Source organism: Polyodon spathula, chromosome 9 (assembly GCF_017654505.1).
Source record: "Polyodon spathula isolate WHYD16114869_AA chromosome 9, ASM1765450v1, whole genome shotgun sequence".
Taxonomy (NCBI): Eukaryota; Metazoa; Chordata; class Actinopteri; order Acipenseriformes; family Polyodontidae; genus Polyodon; species Polyodon spathula.
Genome location: NC_054542.1, coordinates 3,232,921 through 3,252,071, shown reverse-complemented (window position 1 = coordinate 3,252,071; position 19,151 = coordinate 3,232,921). Strand labels below are relative to the sequence as shown.

The 19,151-nt window shown below is 38.2% G+C and overlaps 3 protein-coding genes across 4 annotated transcripts in view; all 3 read left to right on the top strand.

Annotated features, from left to right (window-relative positions):
• LOC121321291 (olfactory receptor 4Q2-like) overlaps nt 1-1,453 on the top strand; it is a 2,647-nt gene extending 1,194 nt beyond the window's left edge. Inside the window, exon 2 of the mRNA XM_041260189.1 lies at nt 342-1,453. Within this exon, the coding sequence (XP_041116123.1) occupies nt 342-1,305 (964 nt within the window). The 3' untranslated portion in view covers nt 1,306-1,453. The remainder of the gene's footprint in view (nt 1-341) is intronic.
• Nucleotides 1,454-6,068: 4,615 nt separating this feature from the next.
• LOC121321194 (olfactory receptor 52E4-like) lies at nt 6,069-8,451 on the top strand. The gene is made up of 2 exons (XM_041260092.1): nt 6,069-6,163; nt 7,488-8,451. Exons 1-2 carry the CDS (start codon nt 6,108-6,110, stop codon nt 8,449-8,451), a joined length of 1,020 nt encoding a protein of 339 aa, XP_041116026.1. The 5' UTR covers nt 6,069-6,107.
• LOC121321030 (olfactory receptor 4Q2-like) lies at nt 7,194-18,547 on the top strand. 2 transcript variants are annotated; one of them, XM_041259941.1, is made up of 2 exons: nt 7,194-7,449; nt 16,428-18,547. In XM_041259941.1, exon 2 carries the CDS (start codon nt 16,491-16,493, stop codon nt 17,424-17,426), a length of 936 nt encoding a protein of 311 aa, XP_041115875.1. In that variant the 5' UTR covers nt 7,194-7,449; nt 16,428-16,490; the 3' UTR covers nt 17,427-18,547. The 2 variants fall into 2 exon arrangements, with proteins under 2 accessions (XP_041115875.1, XP_041115874.1); XM_041259940.1 differs by lacking the exon at nt 7,194-7,449 and adding an exon at nt 14,987-15,424 and having other exon boundaries at nt 16,466-18,547.
• The last annotated feature ends 604 nt before the right edge of the window (nt 18,548-19,151 follow it).

Genomic DNA, 19,151 nt, shown 5'->3' with positions numbered 1-19,151 from the left:
AATACAGGACAATGAATAAAATCTATGTATGTTAGAATCATGTAAACAATGTAACAAATACATATAAGATCCCTGTGACAATTTATAATCTCATGTACTAAATTTATTTTTCCAGACACATCATAATAACATGGATTGCATAGTCTTATGTAATAATAAAGCATTACTTGCCAGTAAAACACAAATGCGTTAATGCACTTACAGGCAGCACAGTGTTGGCTTTAGCATACATTAACCAACCTAATTACAGCAACACACAGCTGTACACAAACAGGATTAAACAATGGACTACTGCTCTGTAAGGTAAAAACTGCAATAACATGTTTCCTTTCTTTATCCAGACTACAAATAGCTCCTCTGGACAAGATGAACACCACCATCGCTGACTCTTCCATGTTAAGTTTAGAGGGCTTCATTGTGTCTCCTGAAGCTGCTCACCCTCTTTTTCTGTTAACATTGGCAGTATATCTGGTTATTCTTATTGGAAATGTTACAGTTTTTTCTGTTATTGTTTTTCAAAAGAATCTACACGAGCCAATGTATCTCATGATCTGTAATATGTCTGTTTGTGATTTGATTGGAAGCACAGCAGTAATGCCTAGATTAATGGCAGACTTCCTCACAGAGGTTAGATACATCTCATATACAGCTTGTGTTATTCAGGCTTTCTGTGTTCATTTCTATGGTTCAGCAGCTCAACTGATATTGACTGCAATGGCTTATGACAGATACATTGCAATTTGTAACCCATTAAGATACAACAGCATAATGACAACTAGTACTTTAGTGAAGCTGTGCTCCCTTGCCTGGGGAGGGGCACTCGTTTTAATAATAATCCTCTTTGCTCTTACTTTTAGACTTCCGAGATGCAGATCACAGATAGTGCATGCTTACTGTAGCAATGCATCTTTATTTCTTTTATCCTGTGCTGACACTACTGTAAATAACATTTATGGCTTATTTATTACATTTTTTCTAAGCGGTTTGTCTTTTTTGGTTATTGTCTGGACTTATATTAGAATACTAATTACATGTTTATATAAAAGGCAAAGCAATAGTAAAAGCAAAGCCATTCATACATGTGCAACTCACTTAACTGTCTATATTATTTTTGAATTCACTATGTTATTCACCATCATTATACAGCGATTTCAAAATGTCTCCCCAAATGCACGGAAAATGATTGGGGTGTTAATTACAACCTTGCCGCCATGTGTTAATCCTATCATTTATGGAATTCATACAAAGGCCATTCAGAATAATGTTTTAAAATGTTTTAAAAATACAGTACTACCAAATCAATGATGCTGGTAATGCATTATGTAACTTTCTGGTTTTTTTTAAGTCAATATTTAATTTACCTGAGTACATCAGTTTAATGAATAATAAATATATATGAACATGGTTCATTAATATGTCTTAAAATAGATGTAATAAAGCAAATGGAAGAAACACTGGGATATTCAATATTAACTGTCAGATTCTGTATCAATAGATTTTTTAAATTATATTATTTTTTCTAATATTGTTGTACATTTATGATGAGACAATAAAACATGTGGCAATCCTAATGAAATGAGTTGTGTTTGTGTAAACCCAAACCGTCATTATTCCACAACATTGATGTGATGATTTATCTTGTTTATCTTCAATTCAGTTTGCATTTTACAGGCACAAAGGTTTGCAGTGCTAATTAACAAAATGGGGACACCAGATAAAGAGTTGTGTAAAAACTCTGAGCTTCAACCTGCCAGACACGTTACCATAATATGAATTGTGAATTCATGAAGTGAAAAAAAGTAATGAAACTGTAAAAAGACCTAAAATGCACCAGATAACATCTGATACACACAACATAGTAACATATATCACTACAAACTAGGCTCGGGTTTCTGGTTTCATATCTTCCAAGCACAGATTCAGAGTGAATGGATCATGGAGCCCCAGTGGAGTATCATTAAACATGGACAACAAGCAATTACAGTGTAATGAATCCTAACAGCAACAACCAATGTACTAAATGCGCCTGGAGATTCACTGATTGGCTACAATTAATACTCTAATGATGTCCAGAGTCTAACTGTGCCTCAGATAAATACGTAATTGCATCGTTAAGTTAACATAACATTCAAGACACTGTTTCAAAACAACTAAACAATGAGTTGAAGACGTGAGCTGTGAAGAACGAAAACCAAGCCTGTTCATAAGGAAGTTGGGGGAACACAGATACGACACTAGAGCTGTAAGCATTGCTTATGTTGGGTTGATATTAAGTGCCAATACTGCTGTTGAAAGGTGGATAATGCACATGTTTGCTACAGAGTACATGGATAGGGCATCTAAAGAGAAATCAATATTTTGTAAGCAGTATCCAATCTACCTCACAGAAGCTCTGCAGCTGTTCCACCACCTCACCCTGTATTGATGCTGCTAAACACCAGATTCCATTTGATTTCTTGTAGGGCAGCAACACTTTTGCTGCAACACAACACTTCCAGTCATCATGTGTTGAGGCAGTGTTTTGTGATGCACTGTGGTTCTGTATTCCTGAGCACATTTCATCATACTGCATTTCACTCAATATGAGAAAAGCACACACCACAAGTATATCCAGTTCCTTGACAATGATGTTCTCCTTCGTTGTTATATACACACACTAGACACACAAGAAATGTTTAATTAATGTTTAATTTGTAATTTTGACAAACTGTGTAGTGAAGGTGAATACCCAGCCTATACATGGTTATTCTTTTGTTTAAACCTTTTATTTTGGCCATCGCGCCGTGTTTTTGTTTAATAATGTGTGCAACAGCGCTTTAAAACTACAGCTTTCTGTCTGTGGGTCTAATTCCTGACGATAACCAGCCTGGACCGTGATGCTACCCTGTCACAGCAAGAAAAGAAAAAAACATAATTATTTTTAAATGTGGTAATTCACAAAGAAGTAAAATGACAAGGGACCAATGTATTGAGGATCAATATCGTACCATAGTAAAAATGTGAACCATTTGATCCAGAAATATGGTTTTCATTCAAAAAATAAATAAATAAATAAAATCACATGAGAATCACTGTTAAGGATTTCCACACTATGTGAACCTATCTGCTTTAAAAGCAGTGCAGGAAACCATTTCAGTCAGGACTCCCTCCATGTAGTGAACTAAGCACATTATTTATCTATTTAACATATTTGTTTTAGAGGTCTCTCATAGCTGTGTAACACAGCATCCTTACTTTGACAAATTACAGTTGTGGCAAATACATGCATTAATGACTAGACTTTTTGTGCAGTGGTGGCCTTTACCAGTGAGTTATAAACCTGCAATCCTACAATCAAATTGGCTGAGCCTGTTTCCAACATTCCATCAGGTTTGTAAGTAGTTAATTTCAGTCATTCCTGTCTGATACTACATTGCTTCAAGAAGGGAAGAGCTGAGGAGCAAGTTTATTGCGACTGGTAAACAGTTTTGCTATTGTAACTAGTTCAAATTTTTAATTTCCATATATATTATATAATGTGATCGAGCTGCAACTCACTACGGTTTGTTGCCCCTTTAAAAGCAGGACCCAGGACACAGAAATGGGAATTTCAAAGTGCTTACGTGCTATTTTTAATACACAAATAAAATAAACAAAAATAACACCTAGCTCTTTTCTGAGCACTGACTGACACTCGACACAGGAACCTAAACTATAAAACAGGACAGCTAAGCTGTTTACCTGTTACACAAACTAACAAAACACACAAAAAAGGCTTTCACACAGTACCTTTTTTCGTAACAGTTGAAAACACCATCAACCGGGCACTCCACACAGCAGCAGCCCTGAACAGAATGGCTGCTTTCCTTAAATAACCTGCACCTGGCTCGTTAATTTACAATAATCACCAGGTGCAGGGGATAATTAATAATCAAACAATTAACAAAATAATTAGATACACGTTTTATGCAGGGAGGATATTAACCCCCTCCCTGCTGTGTTACACACTCTAACTCACATATCCTTCCCCTTGTGTGAAACACATAGGCCATTCCAAGGCCACCTCCTCACCTAAAACACAACCACCCACCCTCAAGTCCCATCTTCGCCCTCCTTCTTGGGCGAACTTGAGGGAGGGTTGGTTCCTTTACCGGCACTGCCAGGTAGGGATCGTGACCCTGTGACAAGGGACCCCACTGGGCTGACTGGGGCGACTGCAGCGACGGCCAGGGAACAGGCGGCTGCAGCAGTGGGCAGAGATCCGCCACTGGGGACCAGTGCAGCAATGTCCAGTCACCCAGGGGAAGTGAAGCAGTGACCAGGGGGAGCACAAGCAATGTCTGGGAGCAGCGTGGCAACGTCTTGGTGGTTGGGGAGAGAGGAGTAGGGAACCAGGAGAGGAACTGTGGTAGATGGTGCAGACTCCTGGGCTCCAGGTCTAGCACAAGGAGGTCCAGGCAGACCGGCAGGGTGTCCAGGAAGCAAAGGGGGAGGGACCGTACCTGGCAGCGCCGGACTGGATCACTGGGGTGGTGGTCGGGGCTGCAGGGTCGGTGGGCTCCTCACCTCCTTCCCCTTGTCTGTAGCCGGGGGCGGTACCTCTTGCTCCCTCATCTGCCCTTCCTCTGGCTCCGAGAAGGACTCCTCCCGCTCAGGACACAGCACCATGTCCTCTGTTGCAGGAGACCACAGAGCTTCTCTCGCCAGGGCTGCAGACAGCAGTGCCTCTCTTTTCTGCTCCCACTTTTGGAGCAGCAGCTGCAGTTCTGTTGGCTCCCGCTCCCTTGTTTGCAACAGGCCCAACCCCAGCTCTCTCTCCCATCTCTCCTTCTGCTGTAACTGAGCAGCGGTGTTTCTGTCGATCCTAGCAATCAACTCTTCTATGCTCTCCATTCTTTCTGGGTCTTTAGGGGCAGAGAAAGTGCCATGGCCAGCACAGAAGTTAAGCAGAAACTGCAGGAGTTCTTGTTAAGTAAATCTAAGGATCCTGCAGCAAATGAAAATAATTAGATACACGTTTTATGCAGGGAGGATATTAACCCCCTCCCTGCTGTGTTACACACCGACAATACATATTCCTTTATTGTTTTCTCACATTTCCATATTTTTCATTTCTGAACATTCTGGAGTCATCTACAATATGGAGCTTCATAACTGATGGATGAAGTAGTGAGGTTTCTAATGTTGTCATTTTTCTCTAACTGACTCACGTCAAAAAAAAAAAAAAAAATATTGAAAACAATGAATTAGTGAAGGGTCCTGTAACAGGACGAGCAGCCCTGTACAGTATTTATTTTGTGTTTTGTTTATTATGATTTATTTATTGTATTGGATTTGTTTAAATGGTGACGTGTATGTATTTATTTATTTATGGCAGCTTAGCCGCTTTGTTATGTTTGGTTGTGTTATGGCAAAGGTTGGCAAATTGTCCTCTGCCAGGATTAATTAAAAACCTTGTGCAGAAGGTGGCCATCTCCTGAATTAACTAGGTGATTAATTTGTTGCTAACCGGGAGATGGTCACCAGCATAAAAACCTTCAGCTCTATGCTGTCAGGATGGGAGTTCAAGGGAGGATGAGAGAAGAGAAGAGGAGAGGAGAGGAGAGGAGAGGAGAGGAATTTAAAAATAAAAAATACATACAGAAACATTGAAGGCAAGTTTCACAGCCTGACCTGGAGTTAATTATTTTTTTTTTGTGTTTGTGATTATTTTGTTTAAATCTTTTATTTTAGCTCTATGAGACGTGTTTTCTGTTTGTTTAAATATTTTATTTATTTTTGTTTTTGTTAAAATAAACAGTGCACGGAACTTCTTTTTGCCTGGAGTACCTTACCTTGCTGTGTTGTCCTTCCTGCATTCCGGCCTGTTGTCATCACTTGTCATGCTATCACAGGCCCTTATACAATGAAGTACAATTTTGAATTAACTGCAATTGGGTATTGTTTTCCACATGAGTTATTCCCTATGGAGTTTGGCACAAAGTGTCTTAGGTGAACTGAAATATGAAGCCATTCATAAGACACTCCCATGTGGATTTACTACATGTTTACGTACCGGGATTCCATGACAATGCTGCAATGGGAGTGGATGTACTGCCTTTTTAAAGGTGGAGGTGAAGTAGTTTAGAATGCCTTTCAGACCGAACTTCAAGACCTGTGTACAGTCTATGCATATTAAAACCAGGTAAGACATTTTATAATATCACAGAGGAGGTCATAGTTCTGTGTATTGAGGCAGTGATGACGAAGCTTTTAAACAAATTCTTAACTCTCATCAGCTTAACAACTTTCTCTTAATGTTTTGATGTTGACATCTGATTTTCATACTATTTACACTTTTATTGAGATTGAAGCCTGTTTATCTGCCATAATGCTGACTATTCGGGGCATGATTCTCTCTCCTCATTCATTTACTGTGTAACAGGAAGTAGGTCTCTACCTGACCCCTTTTCTATAAGCAGCATGGAACACAGGTTTAATGCTTAGATGAATTCCAATTATTTGTAATGCTGAAAGGTAACATAGCACGGTGGTAGGAGAAAATGACTTCAGAGTAATAGTTACAAAAAAAGCATTGGAAATAGAAAAATAAATATTTACTTTAATAATAAAGGAAGTGTTTGTGATTTGCTGTAGAGTATTAGGTGCACATACTATTGTCATGAGACTTTAGTCTGAAAAATGTTTCTACCAAGAACAAATAAATAGAAGTTTTAATTCATATAAGAGTGTATTACTCTTTACAATGCTACTACTACTACTACTACTAATACTTATTATTAATGTTAAAAAAGAAGACAAAAGGAAACACTGAGGCGTAGTAGAGTAGGGTTATGTTACCTTACTGCCTCTAAAAAAGCAGGGCATGGCATATCTGGTTTGAAGGATTCTGCATGCTTACTATTCATTCTGTAGTTAAATCTCTGTGTATAAAGGAAACTGAGTGTGTACATTCTGCTCCGGTAAAGGGCAATACAGTGTATTAAAGTGTTTGCTCTAGTCCTTAATGAACTACTATTTTTTATGGAAAATATTCCATGCAAGCGATTTAAAGTGTTGTCTACAAGATATTTACAATGAAGCAGTAATTGTAAAGAATGGAAGGTAGGTCTTAGTACTTTTTATTTGCGAAGGCTCTGAAGCAGACCAATAAGAAAATACAAGTCAATGAATAAAATCTATGTATGTTAGAATCATGTATCCAAAGTAACAAATACATATAATAACCCTGTGACAATTTATAAATGGGTCACAATCTCATGTACTGAATTCATTTTTCAAGACACATCATAATAACATGGATTGAATAGACTTATGTAATAATAAAGCATCACTTGCCAGTAAAAGAGAAATGAGTTAATGCACTTACAGGCAGCACAGTGTTGGCTTTAGCATACATTAACCAACCTAATTACAGTAACACACAGCTGTACATAAACAGGATTAAACAATGGACTACTGCTCTGTAAGGTAAAAACTGCAATAACATTTTTCCTTTCTTTATCCAGACTACAAATAGCTCCTCTGGACAAGATGAACTCCACCATCGCTGACTCTTCCATGTTAAGTTTAGAGGGCTTCATTGTGTCTCCTGAAGCTGCTCATCCTCTTTTTCTGTTAACATTGGCAGTATATCTGGTTGTTCTTATTGGAAATGTTACAGTTTTTTCTGTTATTCTTTTTCAGAAGAATCTACACGAGCCAATGTATTTCATGCTATGTAATATGTCTGTTTGTGATTTGATTGGAAGCACAGCAGTAATGCCTAGATTAATGGCAGACTTCCTCACAGAGGTTAGATACATCTCATATGCAGCTTGTGTTATTCAGGCTTTCTGCATTCATGTCTACGGTTCAGCAGCTCAACTGATATTGACTGCAATGGCTTATGACAGATACATTGCAATTTGTAACCCATTAAGATACAACAGCATAATGACAACTAAAACTTTGGTGAAGCTCTGCTCCCTTGCCTGGGGGGTGGCATTCGTTTTAATAATAATCCTCTTTGCTCTTACTCTTAGACTTCCGAGATGCAGGTCACGGATAGTGGAGGCTAATTGTAACAATGCAGCTTTATTTCTTTTATCCTGTGCTGACACTACTGTAAATAACATTTATGGTTTATCTATTACAGCTTTTCTAAGCGGTTTATCTTTTTTGGTTGTTCTCTACACATATATTAGAATACTAATGACATGTTTATATAAAAGTCAAAGCAATAGTAAAAGCAAAGCCATTCATACATGCGCTACTCACTTAACTGTCTATATTATTTTTGAATTCACTATTTTGTTCTCCATCATTATGCAGCGATTTCAAAATGTCAGCCCAAATGCACGGAAAATCACCTGGGTGTTAATTACGACCTTTCCACCATGTGTTAATCCTATAATTTATGGAATTCATACAAAGGAAATTCGGAATAATGTTTTAAAGTGTTTTAAAAATACAATACTACCAAAACAATGATGCTGGTGGTGCATTATGCAGCATTCAGTTTTTTAATTCTATATTTCATTTATATGAGTACATCAGTTTGATGAATAATATATATATATATATATATATATATATATATATATATATATATATATATATATATATATATATATATATATATGAACGTGGTTCATTAATATTTCTTAAAATAGATATAATAAAGCAAACAGGGAAGAAACACTGGGACATACTATACTATATTAACTATCAGACTCTGTGTCATATTTTTTTAAATTATATTATTTTCCTAATATTGTTGTACATTTATAATGAGACAATAAAAAATGTGGCAATCCACATGAAATGAGTTGTGTTTGTGTAAACCCAAACCGTCATTATTCCAGAACATTGATGTGATGATTTATCTTGTTTATCTTCAATTTAGTTTGTGTTTTACAGGCACAAAGGTTTGCAGTACTAGCCTGAATTTGTATTATCCACAACATAGTTACCCCATGCCCATTTGCAACATGCCTGACAAACAGGGTACATTGTAACAAAATGGGGACACCTCATAGAGTAGTGTAAAAAGCTAAGCTTCAACCTGTAAGCTATGCTACCATAAAATGAATTGTGTATTCACAAGGTTAAAAAAAAAAAAAGTTATGAAACTGTAAAAATGCACCAGATGTCATCTGTTACATGCAACATAGTAACATATATCACAACAAACCAAGCTTTGCTTTCTGGTTTTGTATTTTCCAAGAACAGATTCAGAGTGAATGGATCATGGAGCCCCAATGGAGTATCATTACACATGGACATCAAGCAATTACAGTGTAATGAATCCTAACAGCAACAGCCAATGTACTAAACGCGCCTGGAGATTCACTGATTGGCTACAATTAATCCTCTAAAGATGTCCAGAGTCAAACAGTGCCTCAGATAAATATGTAATTGCATCATTAGCTCTGGAGAACGAAAACCAAGCCTGTTCATAAGGGAGTTGTGGGAAAACAGAGACGAACCTAGAGCTGTAAGCATTGCTTCTGTTGGGTTGTTATTAAGTGCCAATACTGCTGTTGAAGGATGGATAATGTACATGTTTGCTACAGAGTACATGGATATGGCGTTGTGACAGGTATGGCAGAGTGGTGACGTCAGGCCAGAAGCAGGAAGAAAAACAAGCAGTACTGCAGGGCAAAAAGACACTGCGGCACTGTTTATTTGAATAATAAAACAAAAAATAAATATTTAAACAAAAAACACTGCTCATAGAGCAAAAATAAAACTGGTATACAAAAACAAAATAACAAACACAAAATACTGTGATCAGGTTGGGCAGTAGCATGCAGTAGCTTTCACTGACCATACTTAACTCTTTTATTATTTTTACACGTCTCTCTTGCCCTTGATCGCGCCTTCAATCACCCACCCTGAGTGCAGAGGCTTCTTTGCATGTGACCATCTCTCGATTAGCAACAGATTTAATCAGCTAATTAATTCAGGAGATGGCCACCTTCTGCACAAGGTTTTTTTTAATTATTAATTATTATTATATATTTTAATAATATGAGCTGTCCACCTCGCCTCTGCCAGAACACGTTTAAAAAAAAAACAAAACAATATGGCTACCCTGTCATTTAAAAATACATCAATACAATAAATCAGAAAAATAATACACCAAAACAAATACAAAATAATAAACTTCACAGGGGCGGAAGGGCACCCTAAAAATAAACAAATACATGTACAGGGCTCCTTGCCCTGTTACAGGCATCTAAAGAGAAATCATAATATATTGTAAGCAGTATCCAATCCACCTCACAGAAGCTCTGCAGCTGTTCCATCACCTCACCCTGTGTTAATGCTGCTAAACAGCAGACTCCATCTGATTTCTTGTAGGGCAACACAACACTACCAGTCATCACCTGTTGAGGCAGTGTTGTGTGATGCACTGATGTTCTCTGACAATTCATCATACTGTATTTTCACTTGATATGAGAAAAGCACACACCCCAAGTATATCCAGTTCCTTGACAACGCACCAGTGATGTTCTCCTTCGTTGTTGTATAATTTCTCCTTGAATTTAAACACTGAATCAACAACAATCAATCTAAAAATAAGAAACTTGTAATTTAAATGTGCAATTTTAAATGAAATTATTTTTTCATTTATTTTACCACTTCATTTTTAGATTGTATTATTTCCTGGCAACCAATGTGTTTGAATGGATAGCTATGATAGTCCAGTCCCTTAGTTACATGCAGTGCTTATAGAAATTCTACACCCCCTTTCAAAATGATCACCTTTTTTTTGCCTTATAGCCTGGAACTAAAATGCATTAAAATAGTTGTGGCAGAGCAAAGCTCTGCCCTTTTTAAATTGGCAGGGATGGGGTTAATTTCCCCTACCTGCCTGGGTTTATTATGTTCAGGTGGCTGGGGTTGATTAGTTGATTAGGTTAATTAACGATCAATCAGCGCCCAGCCACCTGACATAAAAGGAGGCCTCTGCTTCTCATTTGGGAGGAGGGAGCTGAGGAAGCAGGTTGGTTTTGTATGGTTGTCTAAATTTTTCTAAATCCAATGAAGGCATTGCCCAGCCCAGAAATCTTTATTTTTGTAAGTTTTGCTTTTTTTGTTTGGTTATTTGTGTTTATACATCATTATTTTTGCCCTTGCGCCTTTTTATTTTGTGTTTATTTATAATAAAAGTATATTTTTTGAACTGCAGTCTGTCTTTGGGCCTCTATCCACTCGCCAGCCTGCCACAATAGTTTTTTTTCTCAGACAGCGTGGGTGCGGCCTCCTCGGACGGCGTGGATCCCCCTAGCAGTGCCAGACCCTCCGGTGGCTTTGGACCCTTTAGTGGCACTGAACCCTCCGAGGACAGTGGTCCGGCTCCCTCTGGTGACGGAAGCGGGGACGGCGGCCCGGCTCCCTCTGGTGATGGAAGCGGGGACGAAGGCAGCAGACCCTCGGGAGGTGACGGCGGCAGCGGACCCTCGGGAAGCAGCAGGCAACCCCAGCCGATGCGGAGCAGCAGGCAACCCCAGGCGATCCAAATATGGCATCCCTAAGTGGTGCAAGGCAGGCATCCTTGGTCCATAGCTCCTCCCCTCTGGCCTCTGGGAGCGGGGGCTCCTCCCCTCTGGCCTCTGGGAGCGGGGGCTCCTCCCTCTTTGTTGGAATGACTGGGGCATCTCCCATGTCTACCACCAGGTAATTAACAACCATGAGGGCAACCTCTGGGAAGGATGTCGGGTGGTGTTGTTCCTCCCACTTTTCCCACCTCTCCCCATCTCGACACCACAGCGTGTTGATAACTATGGGGAGGTTGTGGACGAGGTCTGCCTCAGGGTGCATCAACCAGTCCCAGATCTCCTGGGACAGTGGTGAAGGTGGTGGTGCTGGAGGTAGTGGGGTGGCCCCTGATGCCCGGGGTGAAAACTGCACCCCTTCCTGAGCCTGATTGTAGGGGCATCCTGACCAGTTGTGGCCATCCTCCTCACAACAGCCACACAAGTTTGCCGATGGCACTTCTGGGCAGGACCTCCATTGGTGGTCCTTCTTCCCGCACCAGGAACACCAGGTGAAGAGGCTGGCCGGGTCCTCCAGCAGTGGCTGCAGCAGCTTACATTTCTTCGGCTGCTGCAAGGCCTGCCTTTGCCGCTGTCTGCTTTTCTTTCCCCATTTCTTAATTTATTTAAAAAAAAAATAAAAAATTATCCCCAAAAAAAACCCCAAAACACTGCATTACTGCTCACAGTCTCCTGGAGGCGCTATATCCCACCTCTAACACCAAATGTGACAGGCTGGTGAGTGGATAGAGGCCCAGAGACAGACTGCAGTTCAAAAAAAATAATACTTTTATTACAAAAACACAAAATAAAAGGGCACAAGGGCAAAAACAAAGGGATTTAAACACAAATAACCAAACAAAAAGCAAAACTTACAAAAATAAAGATTTCCAGGCTGGGTGATGCCTTCATTGGATTTAGAAAAACCACAAAAACCAGCAAACCAAAACCACCAACCCGCTTCCTCAGCTCCCTCCTCTCTAATGGGAAGCAGAGGCCTCCTTTTATATCAGGTGGCTGGGTGCCGATTGATCGTTAATTAAGCTAATCAACTAATCAACCCCAGCCACCTGAACACAATAAACCCAGGCAGGTAGGGGAATTTAACCCTATCCCTGCCAATCTATATAGGACAGAGCTCTGCTCTGCCACAGGCCCCAAGCTAAATCCAATCGGAAATTTGTGGCATGACTTGAAGGTTGCTGTCCATCAACGCTCCCCAAGGAACTTGACAGAGCTTGAACAGTTTTGTAAAGAAGAATGGTCAAATATTGCCAAATCCAGGTGTGCAAAGTTGGTAGAGACCTATCCCAAAAGACTCACAGCTGTAATTTCTGCCAAAGGTGCTTCCACCAAGTATTAACTCAGGGGTGTGGAGACTTATCCAATTAAGTTCTTTCAATTTTGTGTTTTTATTATATAATTTTGTTCTCAATAAGTGGAAAAAAAATCCTCATTTAAATGCATGAACCACCTGAGGTCAAGGGGGTGTAGACTTTCTATAGGCATTTATTTATTTCGCATCCCTCCATCACCTGAAGGGTAAAATATTCATATCAAAAGCATAGATCGTAAGAACAATTCTAGAATTACTATTTTAGAGTTTTATCTAGGTTGATTAGTTCTCTCATAAAAAAAAAAATATTTGACATGTTACAAGATTGAGGATTTTGTATAAACACACATGCTAGACACAAGGAATGTTTAATCAATAGTAGTATTTTATTAAGTACACACATTAAATAGAAATCACAAAAGTCAGAGAGTCAATCTCTTATTTACTGAAGCATAATATACAAGTCAAAGCACCCTGCCTTAAAACAGCCAGTAGGCCAATGAAATATGACACTGCTTCTACTCACACACACACAGCAGCAGGCTGTGATGTAGATAGTAGTTTGCTAATACAGACACATACACACACACACACACACACACACAAACACACACACACACACTCACACAACATAAACTGAAATGGTGCAGACAATCTTAGAATAGATCACACTAAGCTTACTAATAGTGTGCTGTTTAATGACATAGCAAGTTTACTTTAAAATAAATCCTTCATAAAACAATGAGGTAGATTACTTATAGTTAAGTTTCACTAAAAAGTTATTTCACACCAAACATACTAACTAATTAATGGTTCAATTCTATGAGAATGTGTTACAATTAAATGAATTTATTTCCATGAGAGGAAAATGCAGCTAGAATTATACTCCGCGGTTCCTTGAAACGGTTCCATGTGAGTTAAGTTTTTCAAGTGAACCATACAAACTTAGAAAACAGGTAAGAAAAACAAAGAGCAAGTCTGAGATTGGTTGAGCAAGAGCTCTGAGTTTTGTTGTCATTAATTCCTGCCAGGATAAAGCGATTGTGTACATCGAGACAAACTCAGATTTCACACTGAAAGTAAAATGTATTTCTAATAATAATAATAATAATAATAATAATAATAAGTGTTTTATTTATGTAAGTGTGCCTTGGGCTGGAAAAGGTTGGGAAACGCTGCTTTATAGGTCAGAGGCTAGTGATAAGCAATTTGTCTTTTCTCAGTAGTTATTGCAGGAGGAGAGCAAAAGACAATTTCAGTATAAATGGCTACCAGGATCTTCAGTTTAATGTAATGTTACATGTTCACCAAAATAATAAACCAGTACCATATCATAGTCAACCCCCAATGGAACAATAGTCAGATAATCACTAAAATGCCAACTAAATTATTCTAGTCACCTTTGCCCCATTCCCAAATTGATGCATTCCTCATCCAGAAACTGTACAGTCATGCTTTTGTGGGCGTGGACACACACAAGTGGTTTCTGAAAAGGCAGTAAGTGAACGATACAAACTTAGAAAACAGGTAAGAAGCATTTTTCAGGTCATTAGGGTTGGGTGTGTTGCTTTCATGGCACCAGGCAGATCTGCTCTACAGCACAATTACACTTTATTAAAATATATTTTTTATTGATATAATTTCTCAGCTATGGGGTACAAATTTGAAAATTGGTGCATAACTGTTTTGAAAGTTTAACACCAGCCTACTAGCGATAAATGTTCAAACCTGCCCAAACTTATTCTGAAATGCAAATGTATACAATAACTGTCTGGCCCTGAATTTGTTGCTGCTGGTTTTTACCTGTTTTGTGGCCAGATTATATGAACCTATCTGCTTTAAAACCAGTGCAGGAATCCATTTAAGACAGGACTCCCTCCATGTAGCAAACTGAGCACTTTATCTGTTCAAAATCTTGTTTTTTTAGAGGTCTCCCATAGCTGTGTAACACAGCATCCTTACTTTGACAAAGTACAGTTGCGGCAGATATATGCATTGATGACTAGACTTTGTACAGTAGTGGCCTTTACCAGTGAGTTACAGACCGGAAATCCTACATCCTAATTGGCTGAGCCTGTTTCCAGCATTCCATCAGGTTTATAAGTGATTCACCTCAGTCATTACTGTTTGATACTACACAGCTTCAAGAACGTACAGCTGAGGTGCAGGGTTTTGTTTATATTTAATTTCCTTATTTTTCATAATTGGTGGGTGAAGTAGTGAGGTTTCTAATGTTGTCATTTTTCCTGACACACATAAAAAAAATTAAATATTGAAAACAATGACTTAGTGAAGGGCCCTTATACAACTGTGAATTAACTGCAATTGTTTTTGTGAATTGTTTTCCACATCAGATATTCCCTATGGAATTTGACAGAAAGTGTCTTAGATGAAATATGAAGCAATTCATAAGACACTCCCATGTGGATTTACTACATGTTTACATACCGGGATTCCATGGCAATGCTGCAATGGGAGTGGATGTACTGCCTTTTTAAAGGTGGGTACTGGTGAAGGAGTCTAGAATGTGTGAATCTCAGAAGAACTTCAAGACCTGTGTACAGTATATGCATATTAAAACCAGGTAAGACATTTTATAATATCACAGAGGAGGTTGTAGTTCTGTGTATTGAGGCAGTGATGACGAAGCTTTTAAACATATTCTTACCTCTTATTATCTTACTAATCTTCTCTTAATGGTTTGATTTTGACATCTGATTTCCAGACTTTATTTACATTTTCAAGAGATTCAAGCCTGTTTATTTGCCATAATGTTGACTATTCAGTGGCATGATTCTCTCTCTCCATTCATTTACCGTGTTACAGGAAGTCGGTCTCTACCTGACCCCTTTTCTATAAGCAGCATAGAACACAGGTTTAATGCTTAGATGGAATCCAATTATTTGCAATGCTGAAAGTTAACATAGCTTGGTGGTAGGAGAAAATGACTTCAGAGTCGAAGTTATAAAAAGCCTTGGAACTACAAAAAGTAGATAATATTGATTTTATATAATAAAGGAAAGATATGTGATTTGCTGTAGGGTATTAGGTAATGTGTATATACTATTGTCATCCTGTCAATGAGATTTTAATCTAAACTAATATAGAACAAATATTTTTTTTTTATTCATAGGAGAGGTTATTATTATTATTATTATTAGTTATTGTTGTTGTTTATTCAGGTTAAAAAACACAAAAGGAAACACCGAGGCATAGTATAATATGTTTATGCTACTGTCACTAAAAGCATGGCATGGCATATCTGGTTTCAAGGATTCTGCATGCTTACTATTCATTCTGTAGTTAAATCTCTGTGTATGAAGGAAACTGAGTGTGTACATTCATGCTCAGGTAAAAGGCAATACAGTGTAATAAAGTGTTTACTCTAGTCTTTAATGAACTCCTATTTTTTATGGAAAATATTCCATGTAAGTGATTTAAAGTGCTGTCTACAAGATATTTACAATGAACAGCAGTAATTGTAAAGATTGGTTTTTGTACTTTATTTGAAGGCTCTGAAGCAGACCAATAAAAATGAATAAAAATGAATAAAAACACATTTAAGTAAGGGACTACTGCTCTGTAAGGTAAAAACTGCAATAACATTTTTCCTTTCTTTATCCAGACTACAAATAGCTCCTCTGGACAAGATGAACACCACCATCGCTGACTCTTCCATGTTAAGTTTAGAGGGCTTCATTGTGTCTCCTGAAGCTGCTCACCCTCTTTTTCTGTTAACATTGGCAGTATATCTGGTTATTCTTATTGGAAATGTTACAGTTTTTTCTGTTATTGTTTTTCAAAAGACACTACACGAGCCAATGTATTTCATGATCTGTAATATGTCTGTTTGTGATTTGATTGGAAGCACAGCGGTAATGCCTAGATTAATGGCAGACTTCCTCACAGAGGTTAGATACATCTCATATGTAGCTTGTGTTATTCAGGCTTTCTGTGTTCATTTCTACGGTTCAGCAGCTCAACTGATATTGACTGTAATGGCTTATGACAGATACATTGCAATTTGTGACCCATTAAGATACAACAGCATAATGACAACTAATACTTTGGTGAAGCTCTGCTCCCTTGCCTGGGGAGTGGCATTTGTTTTAATAATAATCCTCTTTGCTCTTACTCTTAGACTTCCGAGATGCAGATCACGGATAGTGGAGGCTAATTGTAGCAATGCAGCTTTATTTCTTTTATCCTGTGCTGACACTACTGTAAATAACATTTATGGCTTATTTATTACAGCTTTTCTAATCAGTTTGTCTTTTTTGGTTATTGTCTGGACTTATGTTAAAATATTAATTACATGTTTATATAAAAGTCAAAGCAATAGTAAAAGCAAAGCCATTCATACATGCGCTACTCACTTAACTGTCTATATAATTTTTGAATTCACTATTTTGTCCTCCATCATTATGCAGCGATTTCAAAATATCAGCCCAAATTCACGGAAAATGTTTGGGATGTTAATTTCAACCTTTCCACCATTCGTTAATCCAATCATTTATGGAATTCATACAAAGAAAATTCGGAGTAATGTTTTAACATTTTTAAAAAATACAATACCAAATCAATGATGCTGGTGGTGCATTATGCAACATTCACTTTAAGTCTATATTTAATTTACATGAGTACATCAGTTTAATGAATAATAAATATATATGAACATGGTTCATTAATATGTCTTAAAATAGATATAATAAAGCAAACAGCGAAGAAACACTGGGATATTCAATATTAACTGTCAGATTCTGTATCCATAGATTTTTTAAAATTATATCATTTTCCTAATATTGTTGTACATTTATGATGAGACAATAAAAATGTGGCAATCCTAATGAAATGAGTTGTTTGTTTAAACCCAAACCGTCATTATTCCACAACATTGATGGATGATTTATCTTGTTTATCTTCAATTCAGTTTGCGTTTTACAGGCACAAAGTTTTGCAGTGCTAACACTGATTTGTATTCTCCACAGCACAGTTACCCCATGCCCATTTGCAACATGCCTCACAAATAGGGTACATGTTAACAAATGGGGATACCAGTGAAAGAGTCGAGTAAAAACTCTGAGCCTCTGATAACCCAGACCTGTTATCATAATACGAATTGTGTATTCACGAGGTGAAAAAAAGAAAAAAAAAAAGTTATCATATCACAACATAGTATCATATCACAACAAACCACCCTCTGTTTTCATATTTCATATTTTCATGTGTAAGCAATCTCAATTATAGGAAAATCTAATAATTATCTAATTATATTCCCAACCACAATAAGCCATATACTAAACGATGGGAGAGCCGAGTGCCAGATCCAAAGAATGAAAACGCGGGGTAAGGCAGTATTCATTACAATAAATATGCATTGAGGCAATCAAAACAAAAACACAAAGAAAATAAATACTGGATAACAATAAGAACTGGTAGAGAAATAAGAAAGATAAGTGAAAAATAAAGAAATCACATCCAGCAATTACAGAACAAGAAATCTGATCAACCCCCCCCGCCCCAAAAAAAGTCCAAAAAATGTACCGTGGCTTAAACTGTCCATGCACAGGACATAATGAAGAAAATAAACCAATGAACTGGGGCTTCTGTCCTGAGGCGCTACTTGAATCCCAATCAAACAAACAAAACAAAAATATTTGACCAGAACTGTGGCAAAGTGGCTGGTAAGGGGAACAGGTGTAGCGCTGATGCGGTGCAGGAGTGACAGGCAGACAACGGTAATCCAGTGAAAAGTGTTTTATTTCTTTTCCAGGTCTGGAGACCGTAAAATAAATAAATCCCCGGCAATACACAACAATGTGTAAAGCGCGGGGATAACAAAAACAGGGCACAGTCCCGAACAAAAACAAACAGACGGTCACCAGTCCTGGGTGAGTGCAGTTGTGATGGTGGTCAGTGCAAACACAGATAGTGTGGTGTGCAGGGGTGCTCCGGACAGTGCTGACCCTTGGCGACAGCTCCGGAGTAGTGCTTTAACTGTCTGGTGGTGAAAAACACAACAAAACACAACACGTACTTTCTCTTTATCAACGAGAGCTCATATCCCGATCCTTCTCTCTCTTAACGTTACCCAAACGAAGGAAATGATCAGCATTACCCTGGCCCCTGTATGTACTCCCGCATGACATCTAGGTAAACGGTTGCAGCTGCCTTATTACTTGCAGCTGTCCCTCGTTTACCTTTCAGGTCAATACGGTCTTACAACAGAGTCTCGCTTCTTTCCAGGCTGACCGACTTCCCTGTCCCGGAAACGAACTGTCAGGCCAGCCCTTCCAGATACTTCTCCTCCC